Below are 26,720 nucleotides of genomic sequence, written 5' to 3'. Positions count from 1 at the left end.
ACCTGTGTGTGTGTGTGTGTGTGTGTGTGTTACCTGTGTGTGTGTGTGTGTGTGTGTGTGTGTTACCTGTGTGTGTGTGTGTGTGTTACCTGTGTGTGTGTTACCTGTGTGTGTGTGTGTGTGTGTGTGTGTGTGTGTGTGTGTGTGTGTGTGTGTGTGTGTGTGTGTGTGTGTGTGTGTGTGTGTGTACCTGTGTGTGTGTGTGTGTGTGTGTGTGTGTGTGTGTGTGTGTGTGTGTTACCTGTGTGTGTGTGTGTGTGTGTGTGTACCTGTGTGTGTGTGTGTGTGTGTGTGTGTGTGTGTGTGTGTGTGTGTGTACCTGTGTGTGTGTGTGTGTGTGTGTGTGTGTGTTACCTGTGTGTGTGTGTGTGTGTGTGTGTGTGTGTTACCTGTGTGTGTGTGTGTACCTGTGTGTGTGTGTGTGTGTGTGTGTGTGTGTGTGTGTGTGTGTGTGTGTTACCTGTGTGTGTGTGTGTGTGTGTACCTGTGTGTGTGTGTGTGTGTGTGTGTGTGTGTGTGTGTTACCTGTGTGTGTGTGTGTGTGTGTGTGTGTGTGTGTGTGTGTGTGTGTTACCTGTGTGTGTGTGTGTGTGTGTGTGTGTGTATGTGTGTGTGTGTGTGTGTGTGTGTGTGTGTGTTACCTGCAGGAGTAGGTGGGCTCTCCCACCTTGAACACATGTCCACACAGCGGTGACGGCTGGTTGTTCTCCTGCAGGAGGACCAGGCCTGTGGCCGGTTCCTCACCCAGCAGGAGCCACTCCAGAGGAGCCAGGAGGAGCAGCTGACAGGCCAGGTCCTCCCTCTGCTCCTCCCTCTGCTCCTCCCTGCTGCTTCCCCACTCGGCCCCAGGCAAAGGATTCTGGGTACATACATGGCCAGGTGACCTGCTGGTGCTGCACCTCCTGAGGAGGAGAGAGATGAAGAGGAGAGAAGCCATCGCTGAGGAGGAGAAGAGATGAAGAGGAGAGAAGAGATGAAGAGGATGAGAAAGAAGAGATGAAGAGGAGAGAAGAGATGAAGAGAGAAAAAGAGATGAATAGGAGAAAGAGATGAAGAGGTGAGGAGAAGAGAAAGAGATGAAGAGGAGAGAAGAAGAGATGAAGAAGAGATGAAGAGAAGAAAAAGATGAAGAGGAGAGAAGAGATGAAGAGAGATGAAGAGGAGAGAAGAGATGAATAGGAGAAGAAAGAGATGAAGAGAGAAGAGATGAAGAGGAGAGAAGAGATGAAGAGGAGAGAAGAATGAAGAGATGAAGAGGAGAGAAGAGAGATGAAGAGGAGAGAAGAAGAAGATGAAGAAGAGATGAAGAGGAGAGAAGAGATGAAGAGGAAGAGAGAAGAAGAGATGAAGAGAGATGAAGAAGAGATGAAGAGGAGAGAAGAGATGAAGAGGAGAGAAGAGAGAAGAGGAGAGAAGAGATGAAGAGGAGAGAAGAAGAGATGAAGAGGAGAGAAGAGATGAAGAGGAGAGGAGAAAAGAGATGAAGAGGAGAGAAGAGATGAAGAGGAGAGAAGAGAAAGAAGAGATGAAGAAGAAGATGAAGAGGAGAGAGATGAAGAGGAGAGAAGAGATGAAGAGGAGAGAAGAGAAGAGATGAAGAGGAGAGAAAGAAGAGATGAAGAGGAGAGATGAAGAGGAGATGAAGAGGAGAGATAAAGAGAGATGAAGAAGAGATGAAGAGGAGAGATGAAGAGGAGAGAAGAAGAGATGAAGAAGAGATGAAGAGGAGAGAAGAAGAGGAGAGAAGAAGAGATGAAGAAGAGATGAAGAGGAGAGATGAAGAGGAGAGAAGAAGAGATGGAGAGAAGAAGAGATGAAGAGAGGAGAAGAGATGAAGAGGAGAGAAGAAGAGATGAAGAGGAGAGAAGAAGAGATGGGAGTTAGTATTTAAATTTCACGTTACTGCTGTAATCATGCTAACACTAAGCTAACACCAGGCTAACACTGAGATAACACCATGCTAACACTGAGCTAACACCGTGCTAACACTGAGATAACACCATGCTAACACTGAGATAACACCAGGCTAACACTGAGATAACACCATGCTAACACTGAGCTAACACCGTGCTAACACTGAGATAACACCATGCTAACACTGAGATAACACCAGGCTAACACTGAGATAACACCATGCTAACACTGAGCTAACACCGTGCTAACACTGAGATAACACCAGGCTAACACTGAGATAACACCAGGCTAACACTGAGATAACACCATGCTAACACCAGCTAACACTGAGATAACACCAGCTAACACTGAGATAACACCATGCTAACACGTTAATAATTAAGGTGTAGGTGTTTAGCTGCTAGCTCAGCTGTTTCTCATCCAGATGTTTTACAGATCAGTCCGAGCGTTAGTATTAGCGTTAGCATTATCATTAACTTTAGCATTATCATTAACTTTAGCATTAGCATTATCATTAACGTTAGCATTAGCGTTAGCATTATCATTAACTTTAGCATTAGCGTTAGCATTAGCGTTAGCATTATCATTAACTTTAGCATTAGCGTTAGCATTAGCGTTAGCATTATCATTAACTTTAGCACTAGCATTAGCGTTAGCATTATCATTAACTTTAGCACTAGCATTAGCATTAGCGTTAGCATTAACATTAACTTTAGCATTAGCATTAACTTTAGCATTAACTTTAGCATTAGCATTAACTTTAGCATTAGCATTAACTTTAGCATTAGCATTAACTTTAGCATTAGCTTTCTCATTAGCATTATCATTAGCATTAACTTTAGCATTAGCATTAGCTTTAGCATTAACTTTAGCATTAGCATTAACTTTAGCATTAGCATTAACTTTAGCATTAACTTTAGCATTAGCATTAACTTTAGCATTAACTTTAGCTTTAGCATTAGCTTTAGCATTAGCATTAACTTTAGCATTAGCATTAACTTTAGCATTAACTTTAGCATTAACTTTAGCATTAACTTTAGCATTAACTTTAGCATTAATTAACTTTAGCATTAGCATTAACTTTAGCATTAGCATTAACTTTAGCATTAACTTTAGCTTTAGCATTAGCTTTAGCATTAGCTTTAGCATTAGCGTTAGCATTAGCTTTAGCATTAGCATTGGCTGTGTGTAGCAGATTAGGCAGAACGCGGTGAGCAGGTAAGAGCTCGCTGTGACGCAGTGGCACGGGGACAGGTGAGGTGGGCGGGGCCGCCGGCTCCAGCAGCCGCTTACCGACGCGGTGTCTCTGGCCGAGAAGTTCAGGAACTCGGAGCTCAGGACGGACGGGTCTCTGTCGGACTGGGCCGCCGCCATCTTCCTCCGCTGCCGAACGAAGAAGAACCCGGAAGCGGAAGTCATCAACAGCTGAGGGGGCGGGGCTACAATCCAACGACGCTGTCAGTCAGAAATGAAACCGTATGTACCCTATGATGATGAAAGTATGTACTGTCAGAAGTACTATTACACAGTAAATAAATACACATTATGAAAGTATGTACTGTCAGAAGTACTATTACACAGTAAATAAATACACATTATGAAAGTATGTACTGTCAGAAGTACTATTACACAGTAAATAAATACACATTATGTAAATAAATACACATTATGAAAGTATGTACCGTCAGAAGTACTATTACACAGTAAATAAATACATTATGAAAGTATGTACTGTCAGAAGTACTATTACACAGTAAATAAATACACATTATGAAAGTATGTACTGTCAGAAGTACTATTACACAGTAAATAAATACACATTATGAAAGTATGTACAGTAAATAAATAAATACACATTATGAAAGTATGTACTGTCAGAAGTACTATTACACAGTAAATAAATACATTATGAAAGTATGTACTGTCAGAAGTACTATTACACAGTAAATAAATACACATTATGAAAATTATATATATTATTATATATAACTATATTATCAGGCTGCTCTAATACGTCTCTTAAATCTTTACAGTTGATCCAGAATGCTGCAGCACATGTTCTAACAAAAACTAAGAAAAGAGATCATATTACTCCAGTATTAGCTTCTCTGCACTGGCTCCCTGTTAAATCAAGAATAGAATTAAAAATTCTTTTACTTACCTACAAAGCTCTAACTGGCCAGGCAGCGTCTTATCTTAAGGAACTTATAGTTCCATATTACCCAACTAGAGAGCTGCGCTCCATCAAAGGGTTACTTGTGGTTCCTAGAGTATCTAAAAGTAGGATGGGAGCCAGAGCCTTCAGTTATCAGGCTCCTCTTCTGTGGAACCAGGTTCCAGTTTCAGTCCGGGGGGCAGACACACTCACTACATTTAAGAGTAGACTTAAGACCTTCCTTTTTGATAGCGCTTATGGTTAGGGCTGGTTCAGGTTTATAGTTAGGACTGGTTCAGGTCTATAGTTAGGGCTGGTTCAGGTTTATAGTTAGGGCTGGTTCAGGTCTATAGTTAGGGCTGGTTCAGGTCTATAGTTAGGGCTGGTTCAGGTTTATAGTTAGGACTGGTTCAGGTTTATAGTTAGGGCTGGTTCAGGTTTATAGTTAGGGCTGGTTCAGGTCTATAGTTAGGGCTGGTTCAGGTCTATAGTTAGGGCTGGTTCAGGTCTATAGTTAGGGCTGGTTCAGGTCTATAGTTAGGGCTGGTTCAGGTTTATAGTTAGGGCTGGTTCAGGTTTAGTTAGGGTAGGTCTATAGTTAGGGCTGGTTCACAGGTTTATAGTTAGGGCTGGTTCAGGTTCTCCTTGGTCCAGCCCCTAGATATGCTGCTATATGCCTAGACAGCCGGGGGACTACCTAGGATACGCTGAGCTCCTCTCTCCTCTTCTCTCCCTCCTTCTTTATGTATTAATCTCCTATTTATGCACATTACTGATTTTGCTTCTTCACCTGAGTCCTTCTGCTTTCTCGCCTCGCAGGTTCCCAGGAATCGAGGTTATATTTGGACTGTCATCGTGCCACCTACTGAGGCCCTGCTGACACCCACTGCTACTACCACTATCATTATTAGTCACATTACTATTATTATTGCCTGTACTATTACGCTTATTGACTTGCTTCTACCCTGGAGTCTTTGTGCTTTCTCGCCTCGCAGGCTTCTATAAATCGTGGCTGTACCTGGACTGTGGTCGTGCCTCCTGCTGTGGCCCTGCTGACACCAACTGCACTACCATTATTATTACTAGTCACATTACTATTACTATTACCTGTACCATTACGCATATTAGCTTTACTTCCACCCTGAAGCCCTTTTTGCTTTCTCGCTTTGCAGGTTTCCATGAATCGTTGTGGTACCTGGACCGTAGTCGTGCCTCCTGCTGTGAGCCGACTGACACCCACTGCTACTACCATTATTATTATTAATCACATTACTATTACTATTCCCTATTTCATAATTCTAATTCTACTATAATAATTGCTGTTGTTATTATAAGTAGTCTTAATGTTTCCTTCGTTACTCTGCTTACTACTGTGATTATATGAATCATTTATGTCCGGGCGCTTCATTGTAGCCCACTGCTCCTCCGGGATGGGTCAAATGCAGAGAACCGAATTTCCCCATTGTGGGACTAATAAAGGCTTAATTATTATTATTATATACATTTAATGTGTTGTATCTCTGTTATGCTGTTCATTCTGTACACATGACATCTATTGACTTCTGTCCATCCTGGGAGAAGCATCTAAGGACAGAGGATGTGAGGGTGTAAGGACAGAGGATGTGAGGGTCTAAGGACAGAGGATGTGAGGGTCTAAGGACAGAGGATGTGAGGGTGTAAGAACAGAGGATGTGAGGGTGTAAGAACAGAGGATGTGAGGGTCTAAGGACAGAGGATGTGAGGGTGTAAGGACAGAGGATGTGAGGGTGTAAGAACAGAGGATGTGAGGGTCTAAGGACAGAGGATGTGAGGGTCTAAGGACAGGACAGGATGTGAGGGTCTAAGGACAGAGGATGTGAGGGTCTGTGAAGGACAGAGGATGTGTTCAGATTGTAAAGCCCTCTGAGGCAAATTTGTAATTTGTGATTTTGGGCTATACAAAATAAACTGAATTGAATATGTACCTCTGTGATGTAGTACAATATGAAGTAAAATATGTACCTCTGAGATGTAGTACAGTAAAAAGTACAATATGTACCTCTGAGATGTACAGTAAAAAGTGATGTAGTTGTTTAGAAATAGAGTGTACATGGAAATACTAAAGTAAAGTAGAAGTACCTCACAACGTTAGTTCGTCAAACGTTGGACCAACAGTGAAGAAGAGAGACACAAAAGTACATGAAGTAGAAGTACATTAAAACCTTTAATACTTCTTGACAGACTAAAGTAACAGAGATCAGAAAAGAGTATTTCATTTATTAGTACTTCATTCTAAATATTCTTCAGTCCTGTTCTCAACCAGCTTCAGGACCAGAGTCCGGAGCTGCTGCAGCTCGGATCGGATCGCCTGGAGCTCCTGGTTCTGGTTCTGGTCCTGAAGCTCCTGGTTCTGGTTCTGGTCCTGAAGCTCTTGGTTCTGGTTCTGGTCCTGGTCCTGAAGATATTGGTTCTGGTTCTGGTCCTGAAGCTCTTGGTTCTGGTTCTGGTTCGTGTGGACTCTGGTAGAGAGAAAACCAAATGAGCTGCTCCTGTTGATTTAAATATGTTTCTATTCATAGAGTCTAGTTTGGACCCGTTGATTAACAAACACACACACACACACACACACACACACACACACACACACACACACACACACACACACACACACACACACACACACACACACACACACACACTGTATGCCTCTTTAGCGTGGGAGGTGGTGTATGCCTCTTTAGCGTGGGAGGTGGTGTATGCCTCTTTAGCGTGGGAGGTGGTGGGAGGTGGTGCCTCTTTAGCGTGGGAGGTGGTGTATGCCTCTTTAGCGTGGGAGGTGGCGGCACAGCAGACTGTAGTGGGCGTGCCACCGTGACTGCTGGTTTGTGGAACGCCATCTTGAAGCCTTGACTTTGGCGTTCCATCCGTTGCCGTCTGGTTTTTGTATAATGAGCATTCAAACATGGCCCCATTGATCAGTCTGAACATGTAGAAACTCACCCAGAACCTCCAACTGTCTCCATGTCTCTGTGCAGAACCAAGAACTGATCCAGAGTCTCCTACAGGACACACACACACACACACACACACACACACACACACACACACACACACACACACACACACACACACACACACACACACACACACACACATTTATATATTTATATATTTATATATTTATATATTTATATATTTATATATTTATATATTTATATATTTATATATTTATATATTTATTTCTAACAGTGGAAATATTTTGAAACCAACAAATGAAATTGTACTTTATTCTATTCCTTTCCATAGACCTGGCAGCTCTTCTGTTCACACAGATGAGACACGTGTGGAGGTGGGGGGAGGTAAGATAAGATAAGATGAGATGAGATGAGATGAGATGAGATGAGATGAGATGAGGTGAGGTGAGGTGAGGTGAGGTGAGGTGAGGTGAGGTGAGGTGAGATGAGATGAGGTGAGGTGAGATAAGGTGAGGTGAGATGAGATGAGATGAGATGAGATGAGATGAGGTGAGGAGGTGAGGTGAGGTGAGGTGAGGTGAGGTGAGGTGAGGTGAGAGGTGAGATGAGATGAGATGAGGTGAGGTGAGGTGAGGTGAGGTGAGGTGAGGTGAGGTGAGGTGAGGTGAGGTGAGGTGAGGTGAGGTGAGGAGATGAGATGAGGTGAGGTGAGGTGAGGTGAGGTGAGGTGAGGTGAGGTGAGGTGAGGTGAGGTGAGGTGAGAGGTGAGGTGAGGTGAGGTGAGGTGAGGTGAGGTGAGGTGAGGTGAGGTGAGGTGAGGTGAGATGAGAGGTGAGGTGAGGTGAGGTGAGGTCAGGTGAGGTGAGGTGAGGTGAGGTGAGGTGAGGTGAGGTGAGAGATGAGATGTGAGATAAGGTGAGGTGAGATGAGATGAGATGAGATGAGGTGAGGTGAGAGTGAGGTGAGGTGAGGTGAGGTGAGGTGAGGTGAGGTGAGGTGAGGTCAGGTGAGGTGAGGTGAGGTGAGGTGAGGTGAGGTCAGGTCAGGTCAGGTGAGGTGAGGTGAGGTGAGGTCAGGTGGTGAGGTGAGGTGAGGTGAGGTGAGGTGAGGTGAGGTGAGGAGACATCCCCCCTCTGAGCCAGCTCTCCTCAGTGAAGTAAAGAACATGTTGACTTCTTTTCAAAGTGTCCTCATGAAGAACCCTTTGAGACGTTTGTCCTCATGAAGAACACTTTGGTTCTCCAGACACTAACTTTGATCTGCGTGGTGATGCGGCCCATCTCCCCATGGTAACGGGAGTTTGAGGTGATGTCATCGTTGTGGGCGTCGGCCCACGGAGCGCAGTGGTTGGAGATGAACTGGTTGTCATAGAAACGGCGGAGGAGGGGCATCGATTCCTCGACCTGCAGGATGACGGCGGCCTGCTGCATCACAGCGATAGCCTGGGAGTTACCGTGCACCCTGATATATACATACACGAACATTAGCATATATCATCAGTTCAGACAGGTGAGGACAGACAGGTGAGGACAGACAGGTGAGAGCAGACAGGTGAGGACAGAAAGATGAGAGCAGACAGGTGAGGACAAACAGGTGATGATAGACAGGTGAGAGCAGACAGGTGATGACAAACAGGTGAGGACAGACAGGTGAGAGCAGACAGGTGAGGGTAAACAGGTCATGACAGACAGGTGAGAACAGACAGGTGATGACAGACAGGTGAGGACAGACAGGTGAGGACAAACAGGTCATGACAGACAGGTGAGAACAGACAGGTCAGGACAGACAGGTGAGGACAGACAGGTGAGGACAAACAGGTCATGACAGACAGGTGAGAACAGACAGGTCAGGACAGACAGGTGAGGACAAACAGGTCATGACAGACAGGTGAGAACAGACAGGTCATGACAGACAGGTGAGAACAGACAGGTCAGGACAGACAGGTGAGAACAGACAGGTCATGACAGACAGGTGAGAACAGACAGGTGAGGACAGACAGGTGAGGACAGACAGGTGAGAACAGACAGGTCATGACAGACAGGTGAGAACAGACAGGTCAGGACAGACAGGTGAGAACAGACAGGTGAGGACAGACAGGTGAGGACAGACAGGTGAGGACAAACAGGTCATGACAGACAGGTGGTACCACAGACCTCTGGAAGGTGTCGGTGAGCAGGGCTATCAGCAGGTTGACACACAGGATGGAGGATGCAGCCAGGAAGGTCCCACACAGCAGAGGAGCCATGACACCGTCCACCGTTACCATGGCAGCGTACTCGTACTCGTCCACCAGGGTGATGCGGTACAGACTGTAGAGCAGTCCGGAGACAGACTGCATGCTGGGAACGGTGGAGGAGCCTGGAGAGAGAACATTAGTTTGTTAATCAATTAGTCTATTCATTAATAAGTCCATTCATCTAATGAGTCTAATGGACGTTAATAATGTAAACAATGTTGATAAATTTGTTCATTAATTTTGTTTATTAAAAAGTGCATTAATTATTAGTAATAATGTTAATAATGTTAATAATGTTATTGTGTTGGTAATAATGTTAATAATGTTATTGTGATAGTAATAATGTTAATAATGTTAATAATGTTAATAATGTTAATAATGTTATTGTGTTGGTAATAATGTTAATAATGTTAATAATGTTATTGTGTTGGTAATAATGTTAATAATGTTATTGTGATAAATAATGTTAATAATGTTAATAATGTTTATAATGTTAATAATGTTAATAATGTTAATAATGTTAATAATGTTAATATTGTTATAATGTTAATAATGTTAATAATGTAATAATGTTAATAATGTTATTGTTATTGTTTAGTAATAATGTTAATAATGTTAATAATGTTAATGTTAATAATGTTTATAATGGTTATAATGGTAATAATTTTTATAATGTTAATAATGTTAATAATGTTTATAATGTTAATAATGTTAATAATGTTAATAATGTTAATAATATTATTAATGTAATGAATGTGTTATTAACACCTTATTGACAAACAAACCTCCAAATACGATCCAGAAGCTGCAGGCGTATGGAATAAAGATCTCAGCATAGAGGAACAGGAAACGCATCACATCCCCGATGATGCTGCCCAACATGACGATGAACGGACCCATCAACCTGTGAGTGAGTGAGTGAGTGAGAGAGAGAGTGAGTGAGAGTGAGAGAGAGTGTGAGAGAGAGAGAGAGACAGAGAGAGTGAGTGAGTGAGTGAGTGAGTGATAGAGAGAGTGAGTGAGTGAGAGTAAGTGAGTGAGAGAGTGAGAGAGTGAGAGAGTGAGAGAATGAGTGAGTGATTGAGTGATTGAGAGAGTAAGTGAGTGAGAGAGTGAGCGAGAGAATGACTGAGAGAGTGAGAGAATGAGTGAGTGATTGAGTGATTGAGAGAGTAAGTGAGTGAGAGAGTAAGTGAGTGAGAGAGTGAGTGAGAGAATGACTGAGAGAGTAAGTCAGTGAGAGAGTGAGAGAGTGAGAGACTGAGAGAGTGATTGAGTGAGAGAGTGAGTGAGTGAGTGAGTGAGAGAGTGAGTGAGAGAATGATTGAGTGAGAGAGTGAGAGAGTGAGAGAGTGAGAGAGTGAGAGAGTGATTGAGGAAGCGAGTGAGAGAGAGAGTGAGAGGATGAGAGAGCGAGTGAGAGAGTGAGAGAGTGAGAGAGTGAGAGAGTGAGTGAGTGAAAGAGTGATTGAGTGAGAGAATGATTGAGTGAGAGAGTGAGAGAGTGAGTGAGTGATTGAGTGAGTGAGAGAGAGAGAGTAAGAGAGTGAGAGAATGATTGAGTGAGAGAGTGAGAGAGTGAGAGAGTGATTGAGTGAGAGAGTGAGAGAGTGAGAGAGTGAGTACCTGAAGGCTCTGACGTGCTTCATCAGTCTCAGCCACAGGAAGATGACAGTGACGGAGAACAGACGGAGGCTGGAGGTGTGAAGACGGACGGACGGACGGATGACATCGGCCATGTGGACGCTGAAGGACGCCGTCAGAAGAGAGTAGACGAGCCAATCAAAGACGTTCCTGACACGGAACATGAATGATTAGAACACGTTCCTCCATCTGTTGGCCGGAAAGCTCAGCAACCGTTTCAGATGGAGATCAAAGGAAGGAGGAGGAGGGGCCATCGCCCCCCCGCTTTAGGTCGTTGTGATCCATCTCAATATCAATATAATATTATATATGTGTGTGTGTGTGTGTGTGTGTGTCTGTGTGTGTGTGTGTGTGCTGTGTGTGTGTGTGTGTATGTGTGTGTGTATCCTGTGAATGTGTTTGTTGTGTGTGTGTGTGTGTGTGTGTGTGTGTGTGTGTGTGTGTTGTGTTACAGGTCCTGGCTGTAGCTTCCTCTTATCCTGTGAATCTGTTTGTTCTGATCCAAAAGGAAAACCTTGTCCTGGCCCACACACACACACACACACACACACACACACACACACACACACACACACACACACACACACACACACACACACACACACACACACACACACACACACACACACACACACACATTATTATACCCGATGTTTTTAAATGCTGAACTGTCCCTTTAAACCTGTCTCTTGTACCTGAGGCCACATGGGATGAGAGCAGCTCAGGTCGTCATGGAGACGACGCTCCCCCCACCGTTGCCAGAGGCGGAGCTTCCTCCTTGAACGCAGGATGTCCTGTATTTCCCTCAGCACCTCCTCCAGAGTCAAGAGGAGCGCCAGGACCACGAGGAGGACCCGCCACCAGTCCTGAGACAGAGAGACAGGTGGAGACAGGTGCAGACAGGTGGAGACAGGTAAAGATACAGACAGACAGGTGGAGACAGGTGCAGACAGGTGGAGACAGGTAGAGACAGACAGGTCACCTGGGGGAGGTCGTAGCGATACGAGTCTCGGTACACAGAGATGGAGATGGCGACGGTTGTCCATGAGACGTTGAACAGGAAGTTTAGGATGAGAAGAAGCCACGCCCCTAATCTGGCAGTAGTACAGAGAGACAGACAGGTAGAGACAGATGGACAGCCAGACAGGTACAGAAAGAAAGACAGGTAGAGCAGTGACCAATCAAACTGGAGTTTACCTGCCGTACAGTTTCCACTTGACCTGGATCAGTTTGAGAAAGACTGGATTCATGATGAGGTCCAGTTTCCCATGATGCACCACTACCTCCAGCTGAGGGACAAGAGACAGGTAAGACATAAGAGTATACAGTATAAAGCAAAACGTTGCAAACCACACAGTATACTGTATACTGTATACTGTATACTTTACACTGTTTACTGTATACTGTATACTTTACACTTTACTGTTACTACTGTTTATATACTGTATACTTTACACTATTTACTGTATACTGTATACTGTATACTTTACACTATTTACTGTACACTATACATTGTATAGTGTACATTATAAACTGTCCATGGTACACTGTTCTCTGTATTCTGTGCACTATTTATTGTACATTGTAGACTGTACATTGTTTACTGTATACTGTGTGTACACATATACTACAGGTAAGTGAACGAACTCACTGGAGACGTCGGTTCACTGATGGCTGCTTCTACAAAACACAACAGATGCTCAGTCAGACAGACAGGACATTCAGTGAGACAGCACTTTATCATGAGTAGTACTATTATATGTAACACTACTATAGTTGTATTGCAGTGGTATTCCAGCAAAATCACTTTGTGGGTTTCCAATTTGAAAACTGGTTTCAGTTCCAGCAGGAGTACTGTAGTAAACCTGTCGTAGTACTAGAAAAGCAGAAGTTGCAGTGTTACCATGCTGGTGGGTCTCAAGTGAGTGAAGACCCAGCAGGTTCAGGTACTAGTACTGTAGTAATCAAGCAGCACTGCAGTAGCAGTGCTACAGTGTTACCTTGCTGGTGGGTCCTCGGTGGGTGTGGTTCCGGTTCCAGCAGGTTCAGGTAGAAGTACTCCTGTCTGGTCATTCTGTCCGTCACATGGAACTGACTGAGCGCCAGCTGGGCCTGAACACAACAAACAACTCCATGATACGTTCTTACGGTTCTATTGCTTTCAGTTCTATCCATCTTTCCACATTTTACAACATGTTCTGAATTCAAATGTAAACAGTTTTCATAATGACTCTGGACCAATCACAGCCCTGGTATCGGTCGGTAGACGGGACTTTGTTACCACTGGACTCATCCGGCCAATCAGAGCAGTTATACAGAGCTGTCCATCAGAGTCCATTGTCCCTGCCTCCGCCCCGAGCTCCAACAGCACCCGAGCTGCTTCACTGCGCTCTGAAAACATCACAGACAGAACTTGTGTCAGTAGAGTTCTGGGCACTTCCAAAGCCCATTTATTATTCTGGACCACAGACCCACACTGACCAGGTACTTTTATCACAGAGGCCAAGAAGGAGAAGTGAATACGTTTGACTTCCCTTCAGATACAGTTCATGTTCAAAGATGGCTTTCAGTTCAAGATCATGAGCTCATCAGCCCCTCTGTGATCTCAAACTGTGAGCAGAACAACTGACACCTCCTGATCACTGGAGAATCAAGAGCAAGTAGAGTCACTAGAGTCAGTCGAGTCAATTTAGGTAGTGATGTCAGTAATGAGGTCAGTAGTGATGTCAGTAGTGGTGTCAGTAGTGATGTCAGTAGTGATGTCAGTAGTGATGTCAGTAGTGATGTCAGTAGTACCCAGGTTGGCAGAGAGCTGCAGTGGTGTTCTCTCTTTGTAGTCGGTGCAGCTGACGGAGGCTCCGGCCTTCAGCAGCAGTCTGATGGAACCGACAGCATCGTTCTTGGCAGCGTAGTGAAGAGGACTCTGCTGGTCCAGAAAAGTCCGAGCCTCTGGATCAGCTGAGGACACACACACACACACACACACACACACACACACACACACACACACACACACACACACACACACACACACACACACACACACACACACACACACACACACACACACACACCTATTGATCAGGAACCGTAGAACTGATCTGACCTGAACAGTCAACAGCTACAGCCCCCATGAGTCTTTCAGTTTAAGTTGTTGAATGCTGCTGAACAATCAGTGTTCAAACATTTCTGTGCATTTCAGCAGCAGACCAAAAATATTCAGCTCTACAAAAACACAGATGATTCACATTTAGAGGGAACAGGTAGTTAGGGTTAGTTAAACCAGATAACTAGTAGGACCATTTAGAGGATCTGGTTGTTAGGGTTAGTTAAACTAGATAACTAGTAGGGACGTTTAGAGGATCTGGTTGTTAGGGTTAGTTAAACCAGATAACCAGTAGGACCATTTAGAGGATCTGGTTGTTAGGGTTAGTTAAACCAGATAACCAGTAGGACCATTTAGAGGATCTGGTTGTTAGGGTTAGTTAAACCAGATAACCAGGGGGAATGTTAAGATGATCTGGTTGTTAGGGTTAGTTAAACAAGATAACTAGTAGGACCCTTTAGAGGATCTGGTTGTTAGGGTTAGTTAAACCAGATAACTAGTAGGACTGTTAAGATGATCTGGTTGTTAGGGTTAGTTAAACAAGATAACTAGTAGGACTGTTCATAGGGTTTGGTTGTTAGGGTTAGTTAAACCAGATAACCAGTAGGACCGTTTAGAGGATCTGGTTGTTAGGGTTAGTTAAACAAGATAACTAGTAGGACCCTTTAGAGGATCTGGTTGTTAGGGTTAGTTAAACAAGATAACTAGTAGGACTGTTCATAGGGTTTGGTTGTTAGGGTTAGTTAAACCAGATAACCAGTAGGACCGTTTAGAGGATCTGGTTGTTAGGGTTAGTTAAACAAGATAACTAGTAGGACCCTTTAGAGGATCTGGTTGTTAGGGTTGGTTAAACAAGATAACTAGTAGGACTGTTCATAGGGTTTGGTTGTTAGTGTTAGTTAAACCAGATAACCAGTAGGACCGTTTAGAGGATCTGGTTGTTAGGGTTAGTTAAACCAGATAACCAGTAGGACCGTTTAGAGGATCTAGTTGTTAGGGTTAGTTAAACCAGATAACCAGGGGGAATGTTAAGATGATCTGGTTGTTAGGGTTAGTTAAACAAGATAACTAGTAGGACCCTTTAGATGATCTGGTTGTTAGGGTTAGTTAAACCAGATAACTAGTAGGACTGTTCATAGGGTTTGGTTGTTAGGGTTAGTTAAACCAGATAACTAGTAGGGACGTTTAGAGGATCTGGTTGTTAGGGTTAGTTAAACCAGATAACCAGGGGGAATGTTAAGATGATCTGGTTGTTAGGGTTAGTTAAACAAGATAACTAGTAGGACCCTTTAGAGGATCTGGTTGTTAGGGTTAGTTAAACCAGATAACTAGTAGGACTGTTCATAGGGTTTGGTTGTTAGGGTTAGTTAAACCAGATAACCAGAATATATCCTGGGTGTTTGTACAGGTACCAGGAATCGTCCACACAGACCTTTTCGGTCCAGCAGGAACTGGACCATGTCTTGGTAGTCCAGCGCCGAGGCCACGTGGAGTGCAGTGACTCCAAACTGATCTGGTCGGAGGAGGTCTGATCCCCGGTCCAAAAAGAACCGCATCACATCCACACTCCAAGCTCTGGAGATCTGAACACACACACACCGGTGTTAGCGTGTGTGATGGTGAACGTATGAACAACATGTTAACACTAGAGATCATAAGAAAAACATGACTTCATGTCACAAATAAAATCTTAAGTTTGTCTCCGAATGTACAAATAAAAAACTGAAATCAGAACAAAGTGAACCAGTTGGTGTTGTTGTTGTTGTTGTAAAGATGCATTCAGTGCTGCGGTGTGTAACTGGTTTATAACGGCACTGTTTAACTGTAAGGGTTGAACTGTAAACAAAGAATGAATGATGACCTCATGCAGGATGGTCTGTCCATATCTGTCTGAGCTGTTGGGATCTGCTCCTTCTGAGATCACCTTATCCAGAAAGTCAAAGTCCACCTGAACACAACACATAAAGACAGAAAGACAAAAGACAAACAAAACACACAAAGACGAACAAAGACAAAAGACACATAAAGACAAAATACAAAAGACACACAAAGACAAAAGACAAACAAAGACAAACAAAGACAAACAAAGACAAACAAAGACACACAGAGACAAACAGACCAAAGACAAATGACACATGAAGAAAAAAGACAAAAAACACATAAAGAAACAAAGACAAAAGAAACATAAAAACATATAAAGACACACAAAGACAAAAGACACACAGAGACAAACAACGATAAAGGACACACAAAGACAAAGGACACACAGAGACAAAAGACACACAGAGACAAACAACGACAAAAGAAACATAAAGACACACAAAGACAAAGGACACACAAAGACAAAGGACACACAAAGACAAACAAAGACAAAAGAAACATAAAGACACACAAAGACAAAAGGACACACAGAGACAAAAGACACACAGGCACAGAGATAAAAGACGCACAAAGACAAAGGACACACAGAGACAAACAAGGACAAAAGACACACAAAAACAAAGGACACACAAAGACAAAAATAGACAGAAGACACACAAAGACAAAGGACACACAGAGACAAACAAAGACAAAAGACACACAAAAACAAAGGATACACAAAGACAAAAATAGACAGAAGACACACAAAGACAAACAAAGACAAAAGACACAAAGAGACCTGGTCAGTGTTACCTGGACGGAGTTACCTGGTCAGTGTTACCTGGTCGGTGTTATCTGGTCAGTGTTACCTGGACGGAGTTACTTGGTCAGTGTTATGGTTCAGGCTTAAGACCTTCCTTTGTGATAGCGCTTATAGTTAGGGCTGGTTCAGGTTCTCCCTGGTCCAGCCCCTAGATATGCTGTTATCACACAACTTCCCTTCTCCGTTCTCTACACTGGCTCCCTGTAAGAGCTCGCATCCAGTTTAAGACTCTGGTGCTAGCCTACAGGGCAGTGAAAGGAACAGCTCCTTCCTATCTCCAGGCCTTGGTCAAGCCCTACACCCCTGCCCGACCACTTCGCTCTGCTGCCTCGGGCGACTGGTTGCCCCGTCGCTCAGAGGTCCCTCCGGCCGATCCACCCGGTCACAGCTTTTTCTGTCCTGGCCCCTCAGTGGTGGAATGAACTCCCCACTGACGTCAGGACAGCAGAGTCGCTGCCCATCTTTAGGCGCAGGCTGAAAACTCACCTCTTCAAGAAGTACTACCCGGAGCCTTCCTCGTAGCACTTACTGTATTCGTATCAGTTCGCTGCACTTATTGAATTTGTATTTGTTTACTGCACTTATCCTATTCGTAGTAGTTTGTAGCACTTACTATATTCGGATTAGTCTGTTGCAATTATTGTTTTCGTAGTAATCTGCCTCTGCACTATACTTTTGCTCTGGCTTATGCTTTGAGATGCTTGTTTAAGAAAGGAGATGCACTTATGACTTCTGGTGACTAGTAGTTCTCTTGAATACCTATGTTGAATACACTTCCTGTAAGTCGCTTTGGATAAAAGCGTCTGCTAAATGACTGTAATGTAATAATGTAATGTAATGCTATATGCCTTGAAAGCCGGGGACTACCTAGGATACACTGAGCTCCTCTCTCCTCTTCTATCCCTCCTTCTTTATGTATTAATCTCCTAGGGCGGCTGTGGCTCAGTGGAGAGCAGGGTCGTCCCCAATCAGAGGATCGGCAGTTCGATCCCTGGCTCTGGCAGTCCATGTCGATGTGTCCTTGGGCAAGACACTTAACCCCAAATTGCTCCCGCAGGCTGTTCCTGCGGTGTATGTATGTGTATGAATGTTAGTTAGGGTCCTGATGGTCAGGTGGCACCTTGCATGGTAGCTCCTGTCATCAGTGTATGAATGGGTGTGAATGGGTGAATGATTAGTAATGTAAAAGCGCTTTGAGTGGTCGGAAGACTAGAAAAGCGCTATACAAAAATACAGTCCATTTACCATTTACCATATTTATGCACATTACTGATTTTGCTTCTTAACCGGAGTCCTTGTGCTTTCTCGCCTCGCAGGTTCCCAGGAATCGGGGTTAAATTTGGACTGTCATCGTGCCACCTGCTGAGGCCCTGTTGACACCCACTGCTACTACCACTATCATTATTAGTCACATTACTATTATTATTATCATTATTAGTCACATTACTATTATTATTCCCTGTACTATTACGCTTATTGACTTTGCTTCCTCCCTGGAGTCCTTGTGCTTTCTCGCTTTGCAGGTTTCCATGAATCGTTGTGGTACCTGGACCGTAGTCGTGCCCCTGATGCTGTGACCCGGCTGACACCCACTGCTACTTCGATTATTATTATTAGTCACATTACTATTACTATTCCCTATTTCATAATTATAATTCTACTATAATAATTGCTGCTGTTATTATAAGTAGTCTTAATGTTTTCCTTCGTTACTCTGCTTACTACTCTTATTATATGAATCATTTATGTCATATACATTGAATGTGTTGTATCTCTGTTATGCTGTTCATTCTGTACACATGACATCTATTGACTTCTGTCCATCCTGGGAGAAGGATCCCTCCTCTGTCGCTCTCCCATAGGTTTCTTCCTTTTTTCTCCCTGTTAAAGGTTTTTTTTAAGGGAGTTTTTCCCTGTGCCGATGTGAGGGTCTAAGGACAGAGGATGTGAGGGTCTAAGGACAGAGGATGTCGCATGTGTACAGATTGTAAAGCCCTCTGAGGCAAATTTGTAATTTGGGATTCTGGGCTACACAAAATAAACTGAATTGAATTGAATTTTTATCTGGTTAGTGTTATCTGGTCAGTGTTATCTGGTTAGTGTTATCTGGTCAGTGTTATCTGGTCAGTGTTACCTGGTCAGTGTTATCTGGTTGGTGTTATCTGGTTGGTGTTATCTGGTCAGGTTGGTGTTATCTGGTCAGTGTTACCTGGTCAGTGTTATCTGGTTGGTGTTATCTGGTTGGTGTTATCTGGTTGGTGTTATCTGGTCAGTGTTATCTGGTTGTTATCTGTTAGTTATCTGGTCAGTGTTATCTGGTGTGTTATCTGGTCTATCTGGTTGGTGTTATCTGGTCCTGGTCAGTGTTACCTGGTCAGTGTTACCTGTTATCTGTTAGTGTTATCTGGTTAGTGTTATCTGGTCAGTGTTATCTGGTTAGTGTTATCTGGTTATCTGGTTAGTGTTATGGTCAGTGTTATCTGTTGGTGTTATCTGGTTGGTGTTATCTGGTTGGTGTTATCTGGTCAGTGTTACCTGGTCAGTGTTATCTGGTCTGGTTAGTGTTAGTGTTATCTGGTTAGTGTTATCTGGTCAGTGTTATCTGGTTAGTGTTATCTGGTCAGTGTTATCTGGTTGTTATCTGGTCAGTGTTATCTGGTTGGTCAGTTTATCTGGTCAGTGTTACCTGGTCAGTGTTACCTGGTCAGTGTTATCTGGTCAGTGTTATCTGGTCGGTGTTATCTGGTTAGTGTTATCTGGTTAGTGTTATCTGGTCAGTGTTATCTGGTTAGTGTTATCTGGTTGGTGTTACCTGGTCAGTGTTACCTGGTCAGTGTCCTGGTTGGTAGCAGCCAGTTGTCTAAAGTGATTCAGCAGTTTTTTATTCAGCTGTTGGTTTCTATTCGTTGTGTCAGTTTCATCCCTCTGCACTTCGCTGCCTTCATCATCGTCAGCCAGACCTCTGTACTTTATCCCCAGCTGAACACCTGAACAATGATATTAAATAATATTATTATATATTTTGAAACATTATTGATATTTAAATTGTAATGAATCCATATATGAACAAACTCATGGACTCTGGGTCTGTGTCACCTGTCAGTTTTCTTCTTCTCTGCTTCCATCGATGGCAGGAGTACGACGCCCACCCGAGCTGCAGCCTTCACTGCTGCTGAAACTGAAGACCTGGACCCCTGAGGACAGCCCGAGACCTGAGGACACCCCGAAACCTGAGGACACCCTGAGACCTGAAAACATATAGACACCTGAAGACAATCTCAAAACACCTGAAAGATACAGAGTCCTGAAGACTGACAGAGATCTGAAGACATACAGAAATATGAAGACACACAGGGACCTGAAGACGGACAGAGACCTGAAGGCACCGGTGAACACAGTAGCCCCAGTGTTACTAGTCACGGGATGTCGATCATAAGTGAAACAGTTGTTTGTTTTGTGCTTGCTGGTGAACCAGGCAGTTGAATAAAGTTCATTATCATGACTTAAGCTCCACCCAGCTGGGAGTCCAAGGTGACTGAAACAAGCTCTCAGACTTAGGTTGGACCTGGCTCTGGTTCTGGCTCAGACTCACCTGGATTCTGTTGATGCTTCCTGTCATCTCCAGCTCCAGTCCAGGATTCTGCAGACCCGTCAGACCGGCAATGGGGCCCCTCTTCATCCTGGTTCTGTTGAGCTTCTGTCCAAAAGGACTTTCTTAAACCTGCCAGACCTCCACAAACCTGCTTAGACTTCTGAAATCTGTTGGACTGTCGGGACTTGATTGACTTCCTGTACCCAGATAGATTTCCTGAAACCTGCCAGACCTGTCAGAATTGTCTCAAGGTTGTGTACCTTCTGTCCTCGATTCTGGACAAAAAACTCAAATCAGCCATGAATTGTCTCTGATCTTCACCGCGTGATACTGAAGGACTGAGCTGATCTGGATCTGTCGGAATTCTGAGCTTCAGCCGCACAAAACAAAACCATAAAGACAGCTGACGGTGACCTTTATCAGTCTGCTGCCATGCTAAAAGGTTTATGGTTCATCTTATCAGTGGGTGGAGGATCCAGGTCCAGGTCCCAGTCTCAGGTGGAACAAAACAGACTTATTTCATAAAACAGAAGAATCTGAATGAAACCAACGGCATCAACAGAAATAGTTTTATAAACTTTGAATTTGTAAAACCAACCGTCCTCCTTTGGGACAGCTGAGACACATGAGCTATATGTTAACACTCCAGTGTCTCACGCTGGTCTAATTCAGTTTGTGATCCTCCTCAGACCTCCAGAGACCACCGCAGAGCTGATTGGCTTTCCCTGACATTCTTACCTTAATCTAACCAAACCTGACCAACCCAACTAACAAAGGCAACGAGAACTGACCAATCAGAGGCAGAGTGGGTCTTAGTCCAACAGGAAGTCATCATCACTGGTTCCCTCCACAAACAGCCAATGAGATTCTTCCATTAGATTCTGGATTATTACAGAAAATTATCTCTGTGTAAAACAAATGTTTATGATTTTACAGGTTTTGTTCATCAACATAATCTTCACAAATTAACTCCACTTTTATGATGTTTAAAGTGTAAAGTAAAAAGCTCACGTTAGACCATAAAGGAGCTCCACCACGGTCACATGACTACATGTTAGACCATAAAGGAGCTCCTCCACGGTCACATGACTACATGTTAGACCATAAAGGAGCTCCTCCACGGTCACATGACTTCATGTTAGACCATAAAGGAGCTCCTCCACGGTCACATGACTTCATGTTAGACCATAAAGGAGCTCCTCCAAGGTCACATGACTTGGACAGGACTATGCTCTATACGTACTGACTCAATTTTGAAAATAGAAGAAATGATCCCATCAAGCTGTTTGTTTGTTGTCTGTTTGATTTTTCACAGATAAATAAAGTTTTTATTTCATCTTTGGTTTAAAAACATTTAACCACTGGCAAAAAGAACAATCTGACTTATGTATTCTAATAAACAGATTTTTTGATTCTGACAGACAGAGAATGCAAAGGAAACGTTGATACTTATACATGTTATCAACATGTTATACAAGTTAAAGGAGAAATGAACAAAGATGTCGGCGGTTTGATTCCCAGCTGCTCATCATAGCTGCTCGAGAGATTTTCGGCAGGAGATGTGAAGCTGCTGATTTTTATCCGAACCAGTGGTTCCCCATACATTCTGTGTTCCAGGAGACGCCACAGAGCCAACACCAGTCGGCTCTGCACAGAGGACACCGCATGTGCATGCAGCCGCCTGCAGGGGGAGACAACACAGTACTTCATACAGTACTTCATACAGTACTTCTTACAGGACTAACAGTACTGAGACTGATGAGTAAACGGTTACCGTCTCTCTCCACAGGAACCGAACACTGAGGACAGCGTTTAGTCGACTCCTGCAGGAGGAGTAGGGAGGCTCGATCCCACCTCCCTCTAAGAGACGCCTCCTCCTCCACCATGAAACCCTGAGGAAGAGAGGAGGAGGAAGAGAGGAGATCATAGAGGTTATGATGTCATGTATGATGTTCATAGAGGTTATGATGTCATGTATGATGTTCAGAGGTTATGATGTCATGTATGATGTTCATAGAGGTTATGATGTCATGAATGATGTTCATAGAGGTTATAATGTCATGTATGATGTTGTTCATAGAGGTTATGATGTCATGTATGATGTTGTTCATTGAGGTTATGATGTCATGCAGGATACATTAAAAGTACCTGATTGGTCAGCTCACCTGAGAGGCTTCAGCAATGGGCGGGGTCTGCCCAGTGAGACACGCCCCCTCATGGTACTCCTCCCTGCAGTGTTTGCAGAAGACGAAGCCACAGCCGAGCTGTCTGTCACACTGCACCCTCCTGCTACCCTCAGGTGGGATAAGCCCCGCCCCACAGCCAGGTGACGGACACATCAGACCTCCATTCATCAGCAGGCACTCCTCGGCCCCGTACTGCTGGTACCGCCCATACTGAGGAACACAAGCAGACCCCAGGTCTAAATATGAATCTAAATATGAATCTAAATATTGATCTAAATATTAATCTAAACATGAATCTAAATATTAATCTAAATATGAATCCAAACATGAATCTAAATATTAATCTAAACATTAATCTAAATATGAATCCAAACATTAATCTAAATATGAATCTAAACATGAATCTAAATATTAATCTAAACATTAATCTAAATATGAATCTAAACATGAATCTAAATATTAATCTAAATATGAATCCAAACATTAATCTAAATATGAATCTAAATATTAGAGTTTACAGGCTGATTTTAAAAGTTTATGATAAATAAGATGAAAAAGGACAAAAGTGAGTTTGTATCCTCCATTTAGATGAAAGAGCTACTAAACCTTAGTATTTAGTTGTGTTTTAGTATGAGAAGGAGGAGAGAGAGGAGAGGTTTTTAAAGTCCCTTTATTGTTTCATTGCAGGCAGACACTATATTACTGCATTGGACAACGTAAATAAATCAAACAATTCATAAAGCACAGAAAAAAGATAGACTGATCACAGATTAACGATCAGCTGTCCCTCCTCCCCCACGGAGCATAAACCCCCAACAACCCAAATGCGGCAGAAGGCCGTCACATTGTCCATCATGTGGTAGTAAGTATGTTCCACCCTGAGTCGGGCCTTCAGCAGCCCCTTCAGAACCAGAACCAGCTCCACACTGCCAACACTCTGAGCCCGGTTCCTCCGTGTCAGCCAGATGGCCAACTTAGAGGCACCAGATAAAAAGTTCATCAAAGTATGTGTGTGTTTCCTCTTCGCAGAATACTGCGGACCAAAGATGAACAAAATAACAGAAAACATCTCCCCGAGACCCTGGAACCACCTTTTTAAAAGTTCAAACATAGCTGACAATCGAGGACACTGAACAAATAAATGTAGAAGATTTTCGCTCTGAGAGCAGAACAAACACCCTCCCCCAGCTCAGGATCAAGGTTCTCTGTATCTGTTCGTAGCTATCGCTCCGTGTACAACCCTCCACTGGAGGTCTGCTGTCCGCTTCTCAACGGGCAGCTTGTACAGAGACCAGCTGCCTTTAGTGAAACATCTGGACCAAAGAACTCAGTCCACCTCGACTCCTTCATCCCTGCCAAAGAGCGCAAGTTCCGAACCTTGACGCAGGTGTGGTAGACGGCTCCCCCCCCCCAAGTCCTGACACTTGTCCAGGTGTGGGGTTATAAAAGTGAGCAACTGATTTTCTCCTTCCTGCCACTCCCCCACAGAGGGGGTGATTGTCAGAGAGGGGAAACAGTACTCCGGGTTCACGACAAACGCTCTCTGGGATACCGATAGGGCGGCACAGACTTCCTCCACCACTCTGTTGATCAGCCTGACTGAGGTGATGTTGATCAGCCTGACGGAGGAGATGTGGATCAGCCTGACGGAGGTGATGTTGATCAGCCTGACGGAGGAGATGTAGATCAGCCTGACGGAGGTGATGTTGATCAGCCTGACGGAGGTGATGTAGATCAGCCTGACGGAGGTGATGTTGCTGCTTCCTCTCAGGTCGTCCACCGATGTCGCTGTCATCTTTAACAGATGGCCCAGTTTGGTGCAGCCAGCCTCTCTGAGACCGGCTCCAGGCTGGCAGATTGCAGTGTTTTGGCCTTTAGAAAGGTGTTAAAGAACAAAGGCTCCTCAAACAACCACATTCCAGGAACCTCAATGGTGGCGCGTGTGGTTTTGAGTATCTGCCATGCCTGCAGCACGGAGCTGTAAAAAGGTGCAAGTCCAGTGAGGTCCAGGTTCTCCGGTTGCAGGAGGAACAGCTGCTTGTCGTAGCCCAACCGCCCGGCTCTCCTCAGCAGCAGTCGAGCTGTGTCGAGCCAGCTTGGGCCACAGTTGTACAGAAGTCTTTGAGCTGTCCGGAGTCTGGAAGAGGCAATTTTTGACTGGATGTCAATCAGCCCTTGCCCGGCAGGTACAGAGCTGCTGCTCGGACCCAGTGCTGGCCAGACCAGAAGAAGTCCACGATGGCTCTTTGGATGTCCTCCATCAGGCCCCTTGGTGGCGTCAGAGCGAGAAGTCTGTACCAAAGAGTTGAGGCGACTAAGTTATTGGCAACCAGAACCCTTCCCTATACGACAGCTGGGGTAGCAACCATTTCCACTTAGACAACCGAGCGCACACTTTCTCCTTCACTCCCTCCCAGTTCTTAGCTTGGAAGCCGTCTGTGCCCAAGAACACTCCCAGTACTTCCAGTCCCTCTTTCCCCCACTCAAGTCCTCCAGGCAGACTGGGCACTGCTTGATCCCTCCACCGTCCCACCAACAAGGCCTCACTCTTAGCCCAGTTCACCCGTGCTGATGAGGCCTTTTCGTAAGAGGACACGGTGTCCTGTAAACATGAATGTCCTCCTGACTGGAGACAAAAACACATACATCATCTGCATAAGCAGATACAGTAGGAGGACGGTCATGACTGGAGGACCCCGGCAGTGAGAGACCACTGAGCCGACCTCTCAACCTGCACAGCAAGGGCTCAATGGCTAAGCTATAAAGTTGACCTGAAATAGGACAACCCTGTCTGATCCCTCGCTGTACAGGGATTGGCCGACTCAGCCCTGCCCCTGTCTTCACCAAACACTGAGCACCACTGTACAATAAACCAACCCAAGCCATGAAACCATCACCAAAACCAAAAGCCCTAAGTGCAGAAAACAAATAAGAGTGATCCACCCTGTCAAAAGCTTTCTCCTGATCCAGAGACACAATCCCAAAGTTTACATTATCATTCACACACAGATCCAAAGTGTCTCTCATGAGAAAAATGTTGTCCACAATAGGTTTGGTCTGGGTTCACAACTAAGTCCAGGATGTCCTTCAGTCTATTTGATAAGGCTCTGGAAAGCACCTTATAGTCTGTACAGAGGAGGGCAACTGGCCTCCAGTTCTTAAGTGAAGCCTTTCTTTGGCAGCAGGGAAAGAACTGCTCACTGACAGGAGACAGGGAGAGATCCTGCTCTGAAACACTCTACTAGAACACAATACAAATCAGGTCCAAGGGGATTCCAGAAACGTTTGAAAAAGTCAGCAGATAGACCATCAATCCCTGGTGCCCTTCCCGATGCCATGTGGTTGACAGCAGCTGTCAGATCCTCCAGAGTCAGCTCACAATCCAGAGCAGCTCTCTCCTCCGGGTTGAGCTGAGGAAGCCCCTCCAGGCGCTCCTGCCGACACTCCATGTTGCACTGCTCTGCCCCAAAGAGGTCAGCGTAGAACTCCATGGCATGGTTCCTCATCTCGCCCGGACTGGTGGTCACCCTGCCTCCAGGAAGCCTTAGGCAGGTCATCCGCTTCCTCTGTGACACCGATCTCTCCAGGTTGAAGAAGAACAAGCTCGGGGCGTCCATGTCCTTCAGCTGGAGGAAACGAGCCCTGACAAGTGCTCCCTTCACCCTCTCCTGCAGGAAGGAGCTCAGCTCCAACCTCTTCTCCTGCAGCAGTTGACCAGCAGCAGGATCTGAGTCCCTGTGTAGTCCCTCCTCTATATCCCTGATGTTGACCTCCAGCTCTTGAACTGCTGCCTTAATCTTAGCAGTGGAGTGGGAAATGTACTGTTGGCAAAAACACGAACTTGTGCTTTTCCAACCTCCCACCACAGCTTCAGAGAACTAAAGTCAGTTTTCCTGGTTTTCCACTGATGCCAAAAGTTCTCAAAGCTCTGACAGAAAGCACTGTCTTGCAGCAGCTTGTTGTTGAAGAGCCAGTAGGATTTGCCCCTTTGACCTGGTGTAATGATCAGATCAACAGTGATGAGGTGGTGGTCAGTGAAGCCCACTGGAGTTATACTGCTGTGGAGTAATTTGGAGCTGAGACTGTGTGAAATGTAGATCCTGTCTAGTCTGGCTGCATTAACCCTGTTGTTGCTGACCCTCACCCATGTATACTGTCTGGATTGTGGATGTTTTATTCTCCATGTGTCTAACAGGTCCAGGTGTGTGATGACCCTGTTGAGGCTCTGTGATGATTGCGGATGGGGTTCC

At 44.5% G+C, this 26,720-nt stretch overlaps 2 protein-coding genes across 2 annotated transcripts in view; both read right to left on the bottom strand.

The window, feature by feature from the left end:
• ubr2 (ubiquitin protein ligase E3 component n-recognin 2) overlaps positions 1-3,357 on the bottom strand; it is a 45,410-nt gene extending 42,053 nt beyond the window's left edge. Inside the window, 2 exon segments of the mRNA XM_054600697.1 lie at positions 642-859; positions 3,208-3,357. Of these exon segments, the coding sequence (XP_054456672.1) occupies positions 642-859; positions 3,208-3,333 (344 nt within the window). The 5' untranslated portion in view covers positions 3,334-3,357.
• Positions 3,358-6,272: 2,915 nt separating this feature from the next.
• Positions 6,273-20,371, bottom strand: LOC129092677 (transient receptor potential channel pyrexia-like). The gene is made up of 18 exons (XM_054600694.1): positions 20,239-20,371; positions 19,842-19,940; positions 19,519-19,679; positions 15,871-15,957; positions 15,436-15,592; positions 13,700-13,861; positions 13,185-13,294; positions 12,904-13,015; positions 12,555-12,583; positions 12,101-12,192; positions 11,886-11,997; positions 11,657-11,769; positions 10,886-11,053; positions 10,045-10,163; positions 9,177-9,381; positions 8,277-8,484; positions 6,755-7,075; positions 6,273-6,290 (listed from the first exon to the last, which is right to left on the bottom strand). The coding sequence occupies exons 1-18, from the start codon at positions 20,369-20,371 to the stop codon at positions 6,273-6,275; spliced, it is 2,406 nt and encodes an 801-aa protein (XP_054456669.1).
• Between the last annotated feature and the right edge of the window lie 6,349 nt (positions 20,372-26,720).

The sequence above is a fragment of the Anoplopoma fimbria genome, chromosome 6 (genome assembly GCF_027596085.1).
Source record: "Anoplopoma fimbria isolate UVic2021 breed Golden Eagle Sablefish chromosome 6, Afim_UVic_2022, whole genome shotgun sequence".
NCBI lineage: Eukaryota > Metazoa > Chordata > Actinopteri > Perciformes > Anoplopomatidae > Anoplopoma > Anoplopoma fimbria.
The sequence above is the reverse complement of the archived record's forward strand: the minus strand, read 5'-3'. Positions and strand labels throughout refer to the sequence as shown.

Excerpts from the sequence above, each read along its gene's own strand:
- LOC129092677 (XM_054600694.1), bottom strand. The coding sequence starts at position 20,371 with ATGAAGAGGGGCCCCATTGCCGGTCTGACGGGTCTGCAGAATCCTGGA. Across the intron at positions 15,958-19,518 it reads CCAACCAGGACACTGACCAG|GTGGACTTTGACTTTCTGGA; the intron begins GTAACACTGACC and ends TGTTGTGTTCAG. Across the intron at positions 11,054-11,656 it reads AAGCTCCGCCTCTGGCAACG|GAACGTCTTTGATTGGCTCG; the intron begins GTGGGGGGAGCG and ends GTTCCGTGTCAG.